At 46.0% G+C, this 18,940-nt stretch overlaps 2 protein-coding genes across 2 annotated transcripts in view; one reads left to right on the forward strand and one right to left on the reverse strand.

Annotated features, from left to right (window-relative positions):
* Positions 1-127: 127 nt before the first annotated feature.
* On the reverse strand, positions 128-17,573 carry PAICS (phosphoribosylaminoimidazole carboxylase and phosphoribosylaminoimidazolesuccinocarboxamide synthase). Its single transcript, XM_051841852.2, has 9 exons — positions 17,402-17,573; positions 12,968-13,165; positions 9,566-9,744; positions 8,145-8,324; positions 7,941-8,054; positions 7,242-7,325; positions 5,978-6,158; positions 4,038-4,196; positions 128-417 (listed from the first exon to the last, which is right to left on the reverse strand). The coding sequence occupies exons 1-9, from the start codon at positions 17,415-17,417 to the stop codon at positions 251-253; spliced, it is 1,278 nt and encodes a 425-aa protein (XP_051697812.1). The 5' UTR covers positions 17,418-17,573; the 3' UTR covers positions 128-250.
* Positions 17,574-18,002: 429 nt separating this feature from the next.
* Positions 18,003-18,940, forward strand: part of PPAT (phosphoribosyl pyrophosphate amidotransferase) — a 59,715-nt gene continuing 58,777 nt past the window's right edge. Inside the window, exon 1 of the mRNA XM_002717162.5 lies at positions 18,003-18,338. Coding sequence (XP_002717208.1) covers positions 18,211-18,338 — 128 coding nt within the window. The 5' untranslated portion in view covers positions 18,003-18,210. The remainder of the gene's footprint in view (positions 18,339-18,940) is intronic.

The raw sequence follows: 18,940 nt of genomic DNA on the forward strand, positions 1-18,940 counted from the left end.
TGAAATGGAATTCTTTGGTTATGTTATGTACCTAACAATGTAGATAACAGACTAGCTTTTTAAATGTCCTTATAGCAATTCCACTACCTGTAAAGAATATTAAACATGAGATTTTCTAATCCATGAATCGAGAGGAGCAGCATTTATTCACCAGTAAATTTGGTTTTGATTCAACTCTACTGATTTTTTTAATTTCGCAGCTAAACCAAAAATTTAGTTTTTCCCCTACAAAATGCAATAGTGTTCTTTCTTATGAGTTAGATTCTCTGATTTTCTTGTCAGCCTGCTTCAAGGAAATCCACGTGTTCAATATGCTTGCTCGCAGTTTGGACCACACCAAATGGTTATTTAATCCGAATATCTGAGCAGCAAACTGAGCAGATCCTTCCGGAGAAAGAATGGTTGAACAGCTGACACCTGTTGGTTCAGAAAGGGAAAGACAATTCCGCTGTCAGTTAATAATGAGACCACCTTGCAAACCCTTTTATGCATAGATACATACAACACAGTAAGGTAAGACAATTAAAAGCTAATGTCCTTGTCTAAAATACAATCTGTGGAAGGAGTTTCTTTCCTGCTGAAGTGCCAAAATGATTAAAAGAAGAAATATTTTATGCACATCATTTTTCGTCATTCTCGTTGACTCTACGTGCAAAGGAATGCACGTTTTCCAATCTTTTCACATATAGTCTCCCTTTAAATACCTGGTAAATGTCAATAGAAGTAAAATTAGGAACAAGATAAATGGGTCGAAGTACCTATACTAGACAAACTTGAGGGTTTCAAAGTATTTTGATACAATTTCCTGGTTCATCTTTTTATCTGCATTTGAACTATTTTAACATTTTCTAAAAGCAAAAAGAAGTCAAATGCAAAGAGTAGTTTTAAGAAATCTGAAGTTATGGAGCTGCCGCCTGCAGTGCTACCATCCATATGGGCACTGGTTTGAGTCCCAGCTGCTCCACTTCTAATCCAGCTCCCTGTTAAAGTGCCTGGGAAAGCAGCAGAAGATGGGCCAAGTGCTTGGGTCTCCCGTGTGGGAGACCAAGAAGAAACTCCTGGTTTTGACCTGGCCCAGCCCTTGTTGTCACGGCCATTTGGGGAGAGAAGCAGGAGACTGAAGATCTCTCTAGCTGTCTAACTCTGCCTTTCAAATAAATAAAGCTTAAAAACAAAACAAAAACCCAAAAACCTACTAAGCTATAAAAACGAGTAAGAAAAGCAACGTCCTTGGGGGCCACACTGTCTGCTCAGGCAGTTTGAGGTGACATTATGTTTACTGTACAAGAGTCAAGGAGTGGCTGGCTTAGAGATCTCAAAGCTGCATTTCCCCACTATTCTTGGAATTTATCAGGCTTTTTGACTCTCACTATCCATAGTAATAACAGAACAAAAGTGGAAGGTCCATTTACTAATTTGTATTAATTATCCAATGCAGCCTGTCCTACTGTAGTGCATTGGCTGTGCTGCTGACAAATGTTAGTGTCCTCATCAGTTCATCTCTAAGAAGGAAATGATATTAGCAGCTACCTGAGGAGATGATACAATGAATTCTAATACAGTGCTGGTACATGGCAAGTACTCAGTGAACGTCAACTGTTATCTTTATTAGCATACTGAGTAGGGTGTTCCACTCAATCTGAAATTCTGCCTACTGCTCAGACTCCCTTCTGATACCAGCAAAGCTTGATTAGTGAAAAATCAGGTTATCTGGTGAGCATGAAAAGAAATAGACAGACATCAGGGTTTTTCACAGTCCACTGTAAAACTCAAAGTATCCTCAATTTGTGTCATCAAAAGATACAAATCTGCTAGATTTTCCCATCTTCTCCTTAAATAGTAATAGATCAAAATTGCCCTAGCTTTGCCCATCACATCTCCTTTTCTAAGCTCTATGGCTAATACCTATATAATTCTCTACCATAAATTGTGCACTGTGGCACAGTAGGTTAAGCCACCCCCTGAGGTGCCGACATCCCATATGGGTGCCAGAGTCGGATGCTTCACTTCTAATCTACCTCCTTGCTAATGCACCTGGGAAAGCAGTGGAAGATGGCCCTAGTGCTTGGCTTTCTGCACACACATGGGAGACCTGAATGAAGCTCTTGGCTCCTAGCTTTGGCCTGGCTCTTTGGCCTGACACTTGTTGCAATTTGAGGAGTGAACCAATTGACTGAAGATTTTTCTAACTCCACCTTTAGATAAATAAATATTGCATCTCATATGGGCACTGGTTTGGGTCCTGCCTGCTTACTGCTGATCCAGGTTCCTGGCCTGGGAAAAGCAGTGGAAGATGGCCCAGGTGTCTGGGCTCCTAACACCCAAGTGAGAGACCTGGATGAAAGAGCCCCTGGCTCCTGGCTTTGGCCCAGCCCTGGCTGTTGCAGCTCTCTGGGGGTTGAACCAGCTGATGGAAGATCGCTCCAACTCTACCTTTCAAATAAATACATAAATCTGGTTATAGCCTGTTTTTGTTTTGTTTTTTTTTTTTTTTACAGATTTTAGCTGGAAAATTTTATATTATCAGAAGTGTAATTAAAGATCTGCATAGTTGAAGATGGAGCAAGCATAAGATTTATCCCTGCAATCATATAAAAACAACTATAGTAAAAGGTCAGGAGGAAATAGGCATAAACACACAAAAGCAATGTTTTGGCAGCTGCAAGGCAAAAGGACTGGTAATTAACTTAGCAGTTTAAGAAAACTCAATCGTAAACTGGAATCAGGGAAAGATAAGAGGCAACTTGACAGAAATGATCGGACCCCCTAAAGGTCAAGGAATTTGTGGTACCAGGCTCTCAAATGCGGCTGGGGAGTGGGAGTGCTAGTGGGGCTGAGAGAAAGTACTGACCATAATAAGTCTAAGACAATTGGGCTTTCCACTCTCCTTCCCCACCCTTCAAGAGTCCACAGGAGGGGGGCTGGTGCTCGTAGAAGGCTAAGCCTCGGCCTGTGGTGTATCCCATATGGGTGCTGGTTTGTGCCCCAGCTGCTCCTCTTCCAATCCAACTCTCTAGCCCAGGAAAACAGTGGAAGATGGCCCAAGTGCTTGTGCCCCTGCACCTGTGTGGGAGACCTGGAGGAAGCTCCTGGCCGCTGGCTTCCGATTGGCCCAGTTCTGGCTGTTATGGCCATTTGGGGAGTAAACCAATGGATGGAGGATTTGTCACCCTTCTCTCTGTAACTGACTTACAAATCAATAAATAAAACAACACTGGCAAATTATTACTAAGTAAATGCCAGACTTTATTAGAATTTCATCAATTAAAAAAAAAGTGCCACAGGAGAGTTTTCAGTTTTTCTAGAGGTTAAATAGACTTCAGGCTGGTAGCAGGCACAGCTGAGGCAGGGAATGCCAGACTTAACCCCAGTATGACCGTGGGAAAGAGCTCCTGAGTGGAAGTTCCTCAGGAGCTTGACGGCACGTGAGAGATTCTGCGTACCTAAACTAAGGCAGTACAACTGCTTAAGAAAACGCCACAGCTTGAATGATGTATTCCTGAGGGAAAAGTCTGAGCTCACTCTTACTACAGATCTTACCATCAGTTTATAGAAACTACAAGGGACTAAGAGCATGTTTACTCTCACCTAGGAACATAATCAACCAAGCTAAAATGTGGAAAATTCTACAGAGAGTGAAAGGATGATGAATTTTTATAGAAAAAAAGACTTATAAGATATATCAACTAAATGCACTATAAGAACTGTACTGGATCCCATATTCAAGAACCTAATTGTTAAAAAAAAAGTAACTCGACAAACTTGAACAGCAAGCAGAAACTAGGTGATTTTCAGAAATGATTACTAAGTTTCCTTGGGTAGGAGGGTGTGATTATGATTTAAAACTAGAGTCTTTATCTCTCAGAGATAGGTACACACTTAAATACTGAGGTACAAAACACAGCTCCGTCTGTGCTAAATGTCTAGACACAACAAAACGTGCAGTGCTGCGGCTGGACCCGAGTCACGCCTCAGTGTTCCCGACACTGCGCCACGTGTCTGATGTGCTGACATGCAGTCAGAAACATTTATCTTACCGCTGGGTAGTCGAAGAGAAGACCACACATCCTGCGCTCCCCAGTCCGAGGTGAGTGGGGGACAGCTGAGAACTGGATACGCCGTGTTACCCGCCACTACTGGGCCCAAACCATTGCTTCTGCCTGCCACTGCCACGAACACAGTAGGGATGCCATCCCCTAGGGAAACCACACGTTTACCATGCCGTTAAACATTCAAAGGAGATTTAATACGTTTTTGTTTTAGAAAGACCTCTAGGCATTAAATTCTTGAGTTCTTCAAGTAGTGTTCTCTGGAGAAAGCATAAATGAGACCCAATTAGGAGACACATGCTCATAATGTAGGTTCACTCTGCCACTGACCATAAGTCAGATAATAAAGTAGCTTGGATATGCTGGGCCATGTTTAAGTTCTAGAATACAAGGGGATGTGAGAGGGTGTCTGGGAGGATGGCTCACAGGCCTCTTCTGCTTTGGCTGCTGGAAACAAAGGGTGTCAACAACTGAAAAGGGATCTTTTCCACGGAGCAGTCCTGCAATCAAAAGGGGGCCAGGGACACCCGCTTAGCAGTGACTGAAGGTTCAGGTGCGCTTCATGGAAAAAAGAATTGAAGGCAAGTTTAATAATATATTATCCTTGGAGTTGGCACTGTGGCAAAGCAGGTAAAGCCACCGCCTGCAGTGCCAGCATCCCCTATGGGCACTAGAGTCCCGGCTGCTCCAGGTCTGATCCAGCTCTCTGCTGTGGCCTGGGAAAGCAGTAGAACACAGCCCAAGTCCTTGGGCCCCTGCACCACCTGGGAGACCTGGAAGAAACTCCTGGCTCCTGGCTTCGGACTGGGGCAATTCTGTCCGTTGCAGCCATTTGGAGAGTGAATCAGCAGATGGAAAACTTCTCTCTTTCTGCCTTTGCCTCTTCCCCTCTTCCTTTCCAATAAATAAATAAATCTTAAAAAAAAAAAAAATTATCTAGGGCTGGGCACTGATGACCCAATGAGAGCTGGTTCGAGTCCCAGCGGCTCCACTTCCGATACGCTCCCTGCTAACACACCCAGGAAAGCAGTAGAAGATGCCCTGAGTATCTGTGTCCCTGCCACCTGCATGGAGTTCTGAGCTCCTGGCTTCGGTCTGGCCCAGCCCTGGCACTGATGGGCATTTTGGGAAGTGAACCAGCCAGTGAAAACTCTCTCACTCGCTGTCTATAATTCCTCATTTCAAACAAATCCTTTTTAAGACGCTCTATTTGAAACATATTAAACTGTAAACATACATGCTTGACTCAATCATTTCATTCTTTAATGAACTTATTAAAAGTATCCCTTTCCTAAAGCAGAGATTTGTAACCTAGAATCCAAAGTTGAGTTTCTTGGTCAAAGAGTTCTAGGTTCATCAGCTCACCAAGGGGTCTGAGACCTCCTCCTGCCTGCCACCTCCCTCAAATTAACAAGTGCATTTCCACAGCAATTACCTGTAGAAGGAACAGCCAACCACTGTTTTTTTCAGTTGAGATACATTTGGGTTGTAAATCCAGGTCTCTATTTTAGATTAATGCTATCCCATCATGTACTATGTACTGCAATATTTCTTAACGTTGTGTTTGACTGCTTCCCAGGAAGGGCAGCTCATTCCCAGAGAGCTCTCCTATTCCAACTCTGGGACTCTCGTGATGGACAGCAGCCATCATACGTTGGCGCACATTAGAAAGAATGCTTGGGGTGTCTTCAGCAGGTGAAGACCTCAGAAGTTCTCACACTTTTACTGTCTACCTTTCAGCCTACAGTTGCAATTCTTCCCCCTGCTCCTTTCTTTTACAAGCTCCTGAAGTACTTTAAGCTCTTTGGAGAGGAGTACCACACAAGCCTAGCATGGCACATGATGGTCCCTTGGAGCTGTGGGAAAGCTCTCTTTCAGGGTCATGAAGTCCAAGGAGCACCCAGAGGGCGCTAATTCTCTGAAGTTACCTTCATACTCAGCTTTAATCCTCAGGGTTTCATCTGGTCCTTTATGGGCAGATGTTACACGGAGTTCACATGGGATTCCAAAAGCTTCACAAGCCTTCTTGATTTTTGCACAGTGACCGAGATCAGAAGTTGAGCCCATCAAGACTACGACCCTACACTCACTTTCTGATTTCAGAAGCAACTGGAAAAGAAAACCACAGAAAGAAAAAAGAAAATAAAAACAAACATGAGTACCATAAGAACAGTTGATTTACAGAGGTACAGTCTGCAATAAAATTACATGTGTGCAGAATATTTTCTTAGACCAAATTTAAGATAAAAAAACCAAATGATAGAGGCTTAAATTTTTAAAAATAAACTCTCTATATTAAGGAAAGTGGTCTTCATAATCAAGACATAAACAGGGGACCAAGACCAGGTTCTGTTGCTGCTTACAATGCTGGCATTGCACACTGGAACACCAGCTCCAGTCCTGGCTATTTCGCTTTCAATCCAGCTTCCTGCTACTGTGCCTGGGAGGGCCGTGGAAGATGGTCCAAACCCTTGGGCCCCTGCTACTCATGTGGGAGACCAAGATTGACTTTGATCGAGGGAGTAAAACCAGCATATGGAAGATCTCTGTCTCTGTTGCTTTGCCTTTCACATAAATCTTGCCCCCCCATCAGACTTTTAGTCAGATAAATTATGTTTATTAATAAAAATAATACATACTCAAATCTTTTTTAATTAATAGTCAGGAAACTACAGCAAACTATTTCATTCTAAGTTTTAGGGCATTCTGTTTAACGGTGGTTCTTAAGGTATAACAGGCCAAATTTAGAAATCATGCTATAAATCTTTTCCAGTGGGTTGCCCAGAGCTCAAAGTGTCTATTCTCATGTAATTAATGTTCTGAAAGGTGAGTATGAGCCTTGGATAACCACAAATCCCATTCAGCTTCTATGGAATTATAGTACAAATACCATACGCATTAAAGCAGTGTTTTAAAAAGCTACATGAAGTTCTATCCACCCCGAGGTCAAAACCCTGAGCAGTGAGGGGAGAAGCAAGCAGGAAATGTAAAGTTTCTTCTACCAGGGCGGGCAGGCATGGACAGGCCAACTCGACAGCAGAAGTGCCAGTGTACAGGCTGCCCACTCCCTGTAGGGGCCTCTCTCCTGCAGAGTCGCTGACAGAGAAGCACTGCGTGTGTCCACACCTTGTGTGAAACAGGATTTTCTCAGAGGAGAACACAATACAGTACAGGTTTACTGTGAAGGTTTACCTCCACTCTCTCTGCAACCCACTCGAAGTTCTTCTTTACCATCTGGAGCCCTTCAGGAGTCACTTCTTTGAGGTCACGGTAAGACTAGAAAGTAAGACAAGGTTTAGAAAACAAGTGTCTTCCGCTGTCGGAAGCTACCTGGTTTCTGGGTTTGGGGCAGGGATCATGAAGGGTCTGCCCTGCAAGTGATGTATCTAAAAATGTATCTACAAATTCATTTCCACAATTAGACAAAGCTCAGCTGCAAAACAATTTTACTTTCACATAAGATGAAATGCTTTCTGCACTAGCAAACATGATTGCCTGCCCTGGAGATCTTAAGTATAGAGAGGGTTTTACCCTAATTTCATTTCTCACAGTACAGAGCAGGAAGACTTGGGGGGAAAAGGGGTACACTTAGATCTTGCATATACTCTAACACAACTGTCAACACACTTCTTCTCCAAGAGTTTTAGTGTTCAACTAGCCAAGTAAGACAGATACTTGCTGTGTTATTGCTGTATGAGTCCATTAAGATAATAAACTGAGAAACCTTTTTATAAAGTAGCATTCCCTTATCGGGATACAGGAGATTTTTACCTTTAAGACTGAATAGTGACCAATGAATGAGGTTCAGAGAGAACAGCTGTTTCTCCTCTCGGCTCCATTCTCCAGCCCAGTCTGATTTCCCAACAGATAAGGAGCCTGAGCTTCACGCACCTGTTTGTCTTTCTGTTGGCTTCGATCTCCTGATGGCCAGAGTCTCCAGGAATCGTTGTCAATAACATCAGCAAGAACAATTTCTTTGGTGGTTACATCAACACCGAACTCAATCTGGAAACAGCACATCACAAAGGAGAGTTTTTAAAAATTATCCTCCTCACTTACAACACTTACTTTTCAATCTCCTTGTTCTGTGTGCACCTTCATATCCACCAGTGTACAGTTCTGGGTCAACCAGGATTTCTCCAGAATTTCGAAAACAGCCTGCGTGGCGTGACTCATGATGTCCACTTCCGTCTGACCTATCTCAAGTCCAGCAAAGCAAAATTTCGCAGCAATCAACTGTTCCTCAGACCACTGTGGATCATTATTGGCATCATCCTGAGAAGGAAGCAAAGCAGTCCAGTTAACAGAAACCCCAAGTGTCTGAACTGTCCAGAAAGTCTAAAGCCCTTTTCTCCTTGAGCATTAATTCCTCAAAAATACCAATTTTTCTCTAAAGAAAAAAAAATTTTGTTTACAATATCCTTTAATTCAAACCAATTATTTTTGTCTAGTTTCAACAGTTACCTTAGAATTTAGGCAAGCAACATGTTCTAGGTTATCAAGTATTTGAAAGAATCTGTCTTCTTTTTATACATTAATTTAAGTCTCTATGGACACTATTTGCTAATCCAAGAGATCTCAAAGAGGAAAGGGAGAAAATAATTTCATTTTATTCCAAGTAGAATCCCAAATTCACATGCAATTATTTTATGAATTCTTGATTTTTATTATTAAAGTCATAATACGGACACATAATACAGCTCACTGATTTAAAATGCAACAATGACATTGGTTCCCAAGTAGAACTATGCTTAACAGCACAAATCAAGATGAAATGGATAAACTACTTTAAAAATTCATAACCACTAATTCTGTTAACTCTGCATTTCAAAGAAATATTTTTACAAAATAGCATAATCATTGATTCCTAAATCATCATTGCATATGGTCACTTACAAGAGCCGTTGATACTGTCCTGTATTACAATATAGATTCCAATAGTTTTTTAAAAATGGGTTAAATGTTATTTTCTTCTCTTCCTTATAACTGCTAATTTTAATTTGTTCATTTTCTAAAAATAAAAATTATTTATTTATTTATTTGAAAGGCAGAGTTACGGGGGTGGAGAGAAACCTTCCATCTGCTGGTTCAATCCCAAATGGCCACAACAGTGGGACTGGACCAGGCCAAAACCAGGAACTCAAGTGGGTGGCAGGGTCCCAAGCACTTGGGCCATCTTCCACTGCTTTCTCAGGCTTTTAGCAGGGAGCTGGATCAGAAGTAGAGCAGCTGGGACTCAAACGAGTGCCCCAACAGGATGCCAGCATCACAGGTGGTGGCTTCACTCGCTGCACAGTCAGCCCCAACTGTTCTTTTTCTTAGACACCTTGGCCCAAAGGTTAAGAGGGTTTTCACAGATGTTTTCTTAAAGTCTGATATATTATCACTAGTAGGAATGGACATTACTGACAAACATTCATGGAATGACATTTGTAATACCAGAAATATTAATAATGTTTCAATCTCTACAGCCCGTACCTACACTACGGTAACATACAGAAGCATAAAACACCTACCTTGAAAAACATCTCCACTTTAGGTGGGTAAAACCTGTAGCCTTCCTTGACGCCAGGGTTTCTTTTGAGAAAAGAGCCAGTTGCTATCCTTCTGCAAACCCACTCAATGGGAATCATCTCACACTGGGGCGCAATGAAAGCTGTCTCCCCATGTTTTCTGGTGAAAGCCGTTTTGATACCTACACATCAATGACAGGAGGTTTTTTTTTTAAAAGCTTTGAACTTTTATTTAAAAAAGATTTGAGGCGAATAAAACTGTAATAACCAACCTTCACTAAATCATTTCATCTTAATGTTACATGGTGAATTATATACTGAATCAGAAGGTCAGGATCCAAAACCCATACTGCTTCCTCTGTATTCTCTATGGAGTCTGACTTACAGATTCCATCAAGAGAGGAACAAAATAAACCGTGGTGTGCTGCATTAACAGGAACTCCAGGAGAGAATGGGAGAAGTGGGAGGAAGCATAATATCCATTTTAACTTTTAATGAATGATGAGGCCCAAGGGCAACCAGGAGACTTCAATCAACCCTCAACAGGAGGAGGCAACTGCACCCCTGGCTTCCAGGGCTGGTCTGTTAATCATTCATCAGATCTGCTCATCTGCCTCCCAAACTTGACAGACCAGTAGCCAAGTCTTATCACTTAAATTATAAATACAGTTACTGTCATTCAGAGGAAAACCCTCCCTCACACCTAAAGGCGCTAAAAGCACATAATGACTGATAATGGTCTCCATGGTGGGGTGCGAGTGGGGCTTCCTTTTGTTTTTTTTAAGAGTTATGTATTTGAAAGGCAGTTGTAGAGAAAGAGGGGCTGGATCGGGGGAGGGAGAGAGATCTTCTATCCACTCTTCACTCTCCAAATGATCACAAAGTTTAAAGCTGGGCTGATCTGAAGCCAGGAGCTTCTTCCAGGTCTCCCTCATGGGTGGCTGGGGTCCAACTACTTGGGGCATCTGCTGCTGCTTTCCTAGGTGTATCAGCAGGGAGCTGAATTGGAAGTGGAGCAGCTGAGACTTGCTGGGCAGTCATATGTGATGTCAGCAACGCAGGCAGTGGCTTAACTCACTGCACCACAGCGCTGGCCCCAAGGTGTGGAGTGGGGTGCTTCTAAAAGAGACCCTAAAAGTTTAGGTGATGTAATGACGGCTTCTAACACACTGCTAACCGTTGAAGCAGGTTCCATGACTGCATGTGGTGAGAAAAGCACTTCCCTCATGTTATCGCAGCTGTCTACACCTCCCATCAACATTGCTAGTGTGTGTCACTCACATACTGTGACTTGGAAGGACCATGCACTATAGCACTCAGCTCACAGGGGCATAGGTGGAATAGAGACACAGAGATCTTCCATTGGCTGGTTCACTCTCCAAATGGCCACAACGGCCAGCTGGGATGAGCCACAGCCAAGAACCAGGAGGTTCTTCTGGGTCTCCCATGTGGGTGCCGGGGCCCAAGGTACTTAGGTCACCCTCTGTTGCTTTCCCAGGCCATAAGCCGTGAGCTGTTTCAGGGTGGAGCTGCTGGCACTCAAACCTTGCCAGCATCACAGGCGGTGGCTTTACCTGCTACACCACAGCACCGGCCCCCTCATTTAACTATTAGCAAGTAACAATTACATGAGCTGAAGGAAATGTCTAATGTAGTCTCTAAAATTAATCTGCCTAGAAATGGGTGATAATGTAGGTTTTCCTTGACTTCACAGTACTCCATATAGAAAACACCTTTCAATACTGCCTGTGAACCAATTACGTTTTAGCTAAGTGTGCCAAATAAAGTAATCTAAAGATAATCACTGGAGTGTGTGGGGGGGTGTTGTGGTCCAGTGGATTAAGCTGCCACCTGTGATGCCAGCATCCCATATGGGCACTGGTTCATGTCCCGGTTGCTCTACTTCCAATCTAGGTCTCTGCTAATGTCCCTGGGAAAGCAGCAGATGGCCCAAGTACTCGAGCCCCACCATCCACGTGGGAGACCCTGAAGAAGCTCCTGGCTTTGGTCCAACCCAGCTGTTGCGGACATTTGGGGAGTGAACCATTGCATGGAAGATTCTACTGTAACTTGTCATTCAAATAAATAAATAAACCTTAAAAAAAAAAAAGAGGTGGTAAATCTTAAAATATAAGTCTTTGGGGAAGGCTTGGTGGTGCAGTGGGTTGAGCTGCTGCCTCCCATACTAGAGTGGCTGCTTTGAGCCCCAGCTACTCCACCTCTGACTCAGCTTCCTGAAATGCACATCTTGAGAGGAAACAGATGATGCCTCAAGTCCTTGGTCCCTGCCACCCACGTCAGAGACCTGGATGGACTTCTGGGTTCCTGGCTGGCTTCAGACTGGCCCAGTCCTGGCTGTTGTGGGCATCTGGGGAGTGAACCAGCAGATGAAGCTCTCTCTCGCTCTCTCTCTCTCTCTCTGCCTTTCAAATACATTAAAAAAAGAAAAAATCCTAGCTCCAGTGACCAAGGAATCATGAGATTCTTCAAATTTATAGTAATATACTCACTGCTGATGATATATAGATTTATAACGTGGATAACAAACATTTTTTTCCCCACACTGTTCTACAAAATGCAACAGGATAGTGTGGAAGAGGCAGAACTATGCACAGGCCGTACCAGAATGGATTATAACTTGAATTACTTTGCTATTTTGTGGAAATAAAACAACTCCCCTTCCTCCACTCCAGTGAACCTCCAGACAATATTCCAATCTTAGTCTTTTGTATTGAATTCCCTATGGGAAATACAGCTGTTAACTTTTTAAGCAGGCGGGAACTCTGGCAATCTTTGATGTGGTTCAGGGTCCTCACTTGCGAAAAGGCAGGATGAGATGTAGCTGCCAAGTTCAAATACTTCTAGGGCCTTCAAGCAGAAGAGGAATTTGAAACTGTTTATCACCTCCATACATGAGGCAGAAGAAAGAACTTACAATTCTTATAATTCTCTACAAGGAGTAAATCAGAGACCATCAACTGGAGCTACTCAATACCAAAACAGGCTTCCTTCACAGTTCAGCTCCTAAAGACAGAAGATGGTCTTGGAGGGGATACAAACTCACTAAGATTTAACTAAATGCTATTGCTACTTCTAAACCAAGAGGTACAGCAAATCTGAGCGCTCTTGGTTTGCCTTAAATGAACTGAGTTTATGAGACATGCCAAATGTGATGTTAATTTTGGACACCACCACCTCCCCATGAAAGAGACCAGTGTGTGAGAGAAACGAGGCGAGGAGGAGGTGCAGGAGCCACTTACTTGCTTCCCAGAACAACTGGAACATAAGACTGCTGAGTAATATGTAGCTGACCCAAACAATGTCATTTACTCATGAACATGATCCAAGAAAGCAAGAGTGCAAGAGTAAGCGCACCGGCAGGAGGCCACGCGGGGAGCCACTTACCTGCTTCTTGTAATAACTGAAAAATACAGCTGGTAGTTTTGTTTGAGATTGCAGCTTTTCCTTCCAGATGATTCTTTCTCGCTGCATTTCCCGCTGTGATCTGGTCCTTCGATTTCAGGAGGACTTTTCCTGGATTATCTAACAATTCATAGACTTCTTTTGTTTTGCCCTCATAGAGCTTCTTACCAATGTTCAGTACTGTGGGCATAAAAGAGAAATGCATCAGATTTCAGGAAGAAACTTCCTGAGTATGGAATATTAAGTCATCTGGAATGATCAATCAATGAACACGTAGAGGGATTCAGTAATAATCTCCATAGAACCTTAGAGTATACAAAGTAATTTCTTAGGAATCACATTTCATTGGCATAATGTTGGGTGAGGAATAATCATGTAAGTATACAGATCAGAAAGCTAAATGAAAATGGTTGAGTTATACAGTTAGGAAACAGCAGGGTTGGACAACATCCTGAATATTATGATATCAAGTCCTGTGCTCTTCCTGCTATCAACCTACCACTCAGGCCTGAACGGAAGCAGAATTAAAATTTAAGATACTTCAATGTAACTATCCTATATTTTTACATACATGCTCCCAATACAGTCTCTAAACTAGTTGGAATAAATTGTTGTATTTTTTCCAGATTTTTTGCTTTCTTCCACAGCAGGCAAAATGGTAAAAGTTTAGCCAGATGATTTTCTTTTTTTTTTAAAAAAAGTATTTATGTCCCATTTTAAGAATGCATATCCGTCTATAATATTAACCTTCAAACTAAGATACTATAAATCTGAGAGATTTGATAGTAGACTTTTTAATGGCTAAAAAAATGGTAAAAATTTTTTTCTTTTTTTTTGACAGGCAGAGTGGACAGTGAGAGAGAGAGAGACAGAGAGAAAGGTCTTCCTTTGCCGTTGGTTCACCCTGCAATGGCCGCTGCGGCTAGCGCACCGCACTGATCCGATGGCAGGAGCCAGGTGCTTCTCCTGGTCTCCCATGGGGTGCAGGGCCCAAGCACTTGGGCCATCCTCCACTGCACTCCCGGGCCACAGCAGAGAGCTGGCCTGGAAGAGGGGCAACCGGGACAGAATCCAGCGCCCCGACCGGGACTAGAACCTGGTGTGCCGGCGCCGCAAGGCGGAGGATTAGCCTAGTGAGCTGTGGCACCGGCGAAAATGGTAAAAAATTTTAACAGATGACTTTCTTGATCTCAAGTTAACAGAGGAGGCTCCTCTTCACTGGAGTTAAGCACATTTGGAAGCACCCTTCTCTATTTCCTAATCTCGCCTGGCCTCTCCTACCCGCTTAATCCCTTCCCTTCACCAACAGCTGTGGCAAACCGAGGAAGCAGGCACAAAGGAATCTAATTTTGATGCCACAAGACCTTACTGGAAGGAGATCCTAATCATGAGAAAGACAGATGATGACACAGGTGACGAAGTTTGAGGACTTAAACATTCCCAGAAGGGCGCTCACCCTCCTGCTCCTGGAGCTGGATTCATTCTGACATCAGCACTTTTTGAGCGCACCCACTGCCAGGCACTGGGGATCTATGGGCGCAGGAGACACAGCTCCTGCTCTCGTAGGACCCAGGGTGATACTACACACAGCATCACAGGAAGTTAATGCAATAACCACAGATTGTGGAAACACATGTTCATAGCAGTGCCACCTACCTAAACTACTTTAGACAGCAGAGAAGGAGTCTAGAAGAAAGTGACAACTAGGTAGATATCTGAAGAATGATCAAAATTTAGCCAGGAAGAAAGGGAGGGACTGGTGGTGGTGGCTAAATGAAGGTGCAGAGTGTTCAGCAGAACTGCAGTGTGGCTGCAGCACCAGCGCTGTGGGTGCAGGTCCCTCGCCACGGGGACAGCAGGAAGCGAGACCCAAGACTTGTGCAGGGCTCACATTAGCAGCTGGCAGAGGCAAGCACTAGCGACAGCTCAGCACAATAGCTGCTACCCTAGGGCACCTAATTTAGAGGATGAATCTGTATCCTCCTAACATACTATCCACCAGACTCAGCAACAGGCTTAAAAAACCCTGCAGCGGGGAGCAGGCACTTGGCCTAGCAAAGATACCCCCTTCTCACATCAAGAGCTCCTGGGTTCCACCCCCGGCTCTCACTTCCTGCCAGTGCAGACCCTGGGAGGCAGTGGTGATGGCTCAAGTAATCCGGTTCCTGTCACCCATGGAGAAGACCTGGCTTGAGTCCATGGCTCCTAGCTGCAGGCATGTAGGAGTGAAACAGCACCTGCGAGAGCCTGCTCACCCTCTTGCAGATAAAAAACAAACCCTCCAGCATACAGCCCCAGTTTAGTGCTCTATACTTATTTCTCCAGTCCCTGCCTAGCGTTCCAACTTCTTCCATGGAATTCTTATCCCCCTCCTGCCCACTTCTGTTCCTTTCTCTTCCATTTCCTCAGGCCTTGTAGGCCAAGTTGATTGAGCTGACTTTATCCTAGGAACAACCATAGATAGGGCTTTTAAGCTCTGTAGTGAAATGCTAGATTTGCATTCCAGAAAGATCCTTGTGGTTGCTGTGTGGAGAACGAAGGCATGGTTGGAACAAAACCAGACTCTGGGAGACCCGTTAGGAAGCTGCTGCTACTGCAGCAACCCAGGCAAGAAATGTCACAGTCTAAGGGAAAAGCAGTGGGAGAAGAGGCAAGATGTTTGAGAGAGAGAGAGAACCGATTCAGTGTGGTGGACAAAAGAGCTATAGGAAGCAAGAATGGTTCAATCTCTGCTTATTGCCCAGTCATGAAATAGGACAGCAATGGCAATGGGTAGACTCAACCATCCGGACACTTGCTCAAAGTGCCAAAATGCTGTCAATTATTAGATGAGTTCAGAAGAGACTGAGAAGGACTGAGAATGGCTCATGGAACTGAAATTTAAAAGTTATCAAAAGCATAGAATTTCCATAGAAAAGAACTTTACCAGGCAATCATCAAACACTTGAAACATGATGACTCCAAACTGAGATGTGATTTATGTATAAACTACACACCACACTCAACGTGGAAAAAAAAAGGATGCAAAATACCTCAAGGAATTTTTTCTATAAATCACATGTTGAAATGTTCATATTTGGGATATCCTGGGTTAAATAAAAGCCATTAAAACTCATTTTACCAAATTTATAAAAAACTTCAGAAAGAGGGCTGTTAAAAAACAAATTTATGTATATGGTTCACTTTATATTTCTTTTAGCCAGCATTGTTCTAGAACAACAATAACAAAAAGAAAAAATAAAATGTGACCTCTGTGAATTAAACTCACTGGAATGTAGGGTAAGGATTCCTACCAAGACAAATTAGGGTGGAAGAGGTAGGAAGGACAGCTTTACGCAGGGTTCCAATCACAGGAACTTAGGAACAGGCTGCAACAGCTCCAGGGAAGCCACTGAGCATTTTTCTGACCAAGACGGGCCTTCATTCTGGGAAAGCTAACCTGCCACTGGTATCCAAGATGTAAGTGCTGGAACAAAACCTTGAGAGGTCCCACCAGGTTCAGGCACCCTGACTGCAGGAAAAACTGGCCAGCCCTTGGTTTTATGGAGCGGTTGCGCAATTATCAAAATGCTGTAACTTTGCAGAAGAGTTCAGAAGAGGCTGATGAGGACTAAGGATGGCTGAAGGAATCGGCTCTTCCCGGTGAGTTTACAACGCTCTTTTTACGATGGCTCACTCCCCAGCTGGCCGCAACCGCCAAGCCAGGAGCCCTATCCAGGCCTCCCACGTGGGCGCAGGGGCCCAGTCCCTCGGGCCATCCTCTGCTGCTTTCCCGGGCCAGGACTCGAACCTTCGCCATCACGCCGGCCCCAGCTTACAACTCTCTGATCTAAATCCAGTTTGTCTCCTACGTGCAAAAAGAATGTACTGGCGGATGACACAGGCCATCTGGTTCACTGCGTATTTGTCGGAAACATCGTATCACGTCCGATTCCACATCCACGGCAAGAACCATCGTTCCAGTCGACCTGAGCGCAAAGGTTACCGCTACGACGTAAATGCGGTAAATGCAAAATGAAGCTAGCAACCCTTTTTTTTTTTTGTTTTTGCCTGCAGGTTTTGGAACTCAGCAAAGCCATCAAAGACTGCTTTAAAAAGTAAAAAAAAAAAAAAAAAAAAAGACCAAACTGCACAAAACCTGGCCAGATTTTCAGTTTAATCAAGAACCTGGAACAACCAAGACTCTAGGGTTTGAAGTCAGCACCAGAATTTCAAGCAGTTGCTTTGCAATAGCTATTCATGACCAGAGCGCTTCCGACCGCCTTTTGTCCCAGGGACCCGCCCCACGCTCGCCCCTCGCCACCGCGTCCCGCGCTCCGGGCGCTCGGGCCACGTGTGCGTCCGCCCAGAGCCCGGCCGCCTCAGCCGCCTCGGCCACCTCAGCCGCCGGGCCGGCCCCGGGCGCCCGCCACTCACCCTCGGCCGTCGCCATTATCCCGAGTGGACCAAGGGCCGCACAAATCTGGAAAAGAGGCCGAGAGGCGCAGCGCGCGGGCCGCGGAGGCGGGGCTCTCGCAGAGTCGGCGGCCGCCGCCGCGCAGCTCGGCCGACCGCGATCTACGTGCGAATGCACGCGGCAGGGTCTCTGCCCGGGGCTTCCCGCCGCGCAGGCGCGCCGGCGCGACCCCGCCCCCGGGCGGCGTTCCCGGGGAGCCGGAAAGTGGCGCGCGCTGGCGGCCCCTCCCCGCTCCGCGCCGACCGCAGGCTGGGGCCCCTCGGAGCCGGAGGAAGCCGGTCAGGGCTTGGAGCGTACCAAGTCGTCCCGGCCGGGGGAAGGCACGTGCGGAGGGGCGCGCGACGTGTGCCTCTTGGGCGAGGGCCAGGATGCTAACCCCGTTATTCTCGTCACCCCAGCATTGAGGACTAGAGAGTAACGGAGATTTCCACGTGCGGGAGAGTATACTGTCCGGGCGTCTCCGGGGGTGGGGGAGGAGTAGCTCCACCCCTACTGTATGCGGGACTCCTCCCCTCGGCCGCGGAGCCTCGCTCTCTGCCCTCACTCATTGGCGGGCCCTGTGGGGGGCGGGACGCGGGGGCTGCGGCCCCGCCCACGGAGGGGGCGGGGACAGCACGCGCCGCCGCAGTAGCGAGCAGACGCTCGGTGCTGGGGAGGAAGCCGCTGTCTCCGGCGCGGTCTTCTGAGGCGTTGGTTTCAAGGCTGCAGCTGGTTGGTGCGCCGACCCGGGCCGCGGCTGCAGCTTCCTCCACGTGCTTTCGGCGGCGACATGGAGCTGGAAGAGTTAGGAATCCGAGAGGAATGTGGCGTGTTCGGGTGCATCGCCTCAGGAGAGTGGCCCACGCAGCTGGATGTGCCGCATGTGATCACGCTGGGACTCGTGGGGCTGCAGCACCGGTGAGCCGCGCGGGGAGGGCGGGGGTGGCGGTGCCTCTCGCGAGCGCTCGAGGGCCCGGAGCCCTGGCCTCCGTTACCTGGACGTGCACCTGCCCGTGGCACGCCCCGGGACGTTAACGCACACAGTCCCGTGCCTCTTGCCTTTTGGGGCCCTCACTCCCCTCCGAGTCCCGCCAGCTTCTGAGGTTCCGCTAGGCTCGTCCCCGACTGCCTGCGGGTTCTGGCGCCCCCCGAACGTGGGGCTGCTCGCGGGGTAGGCTCGTGCCGGGAGGTGCCCGGACCCGGTCCGACGACCAGCACAAGCTTTTGTTTCCAGGACACAGCCCTGGAGCCGGTGGTGGGTTTGAGAGTAGTCACAGCAGTGGGAACTGGAGGGGAGGAGGGGGTCCCGGCGTCCGGATCCGGGAGACTTGGAGTAACCTGTGGAGGGGACGCACGAGCGAGCTAGGGAGATGCCAAAATGAGCTTCCCTGGAAAGGGGGAGTGAGGAGTGGGGCTGGTGCTCCCGCGTCAGGACGAGCCACATGGAAATCGGAAAGCTGGGAGAGCCCCTCCAGTTAAGACCCAACTTCGCCTCCGTGACCCTTACGTTCCTTCTGACT

Source organism: Oryctolagus cuniculus, chromosome 8 (genome assembly GCF_964237555.1).
Source record: "Oryctolagus cuniculus chromosome 8, mOryCun1.1, whole genome shotgun sequence".
Lineage (NCBI taxonomy): Eukaryota > Metazoa > Chordata > Mammalia > Lagomorpha > Leporidae > Oryctolagus > Oryctolagus cuniculus.

Excerpts from the sequence above, each read along its gene's own strand:
- PAICS (XM_051841852.2), bottom strand. Across the intron at positions 8,325-9,565 it reads AAGTGGAGATGTTTTTCAAG|GATGATGCCAATAATGATCC; the intron begins GTAGGTGTTTTA and ends CTTCCTTCTCAG. Across the intron at positions 4,197-5,977 it reads GATTAAAGCTGAGTATGAAG|GGGATGGCATCCCTACTGTG; the intron begins GTAACTTCAGAG and ends TGGTTTCCCTAG.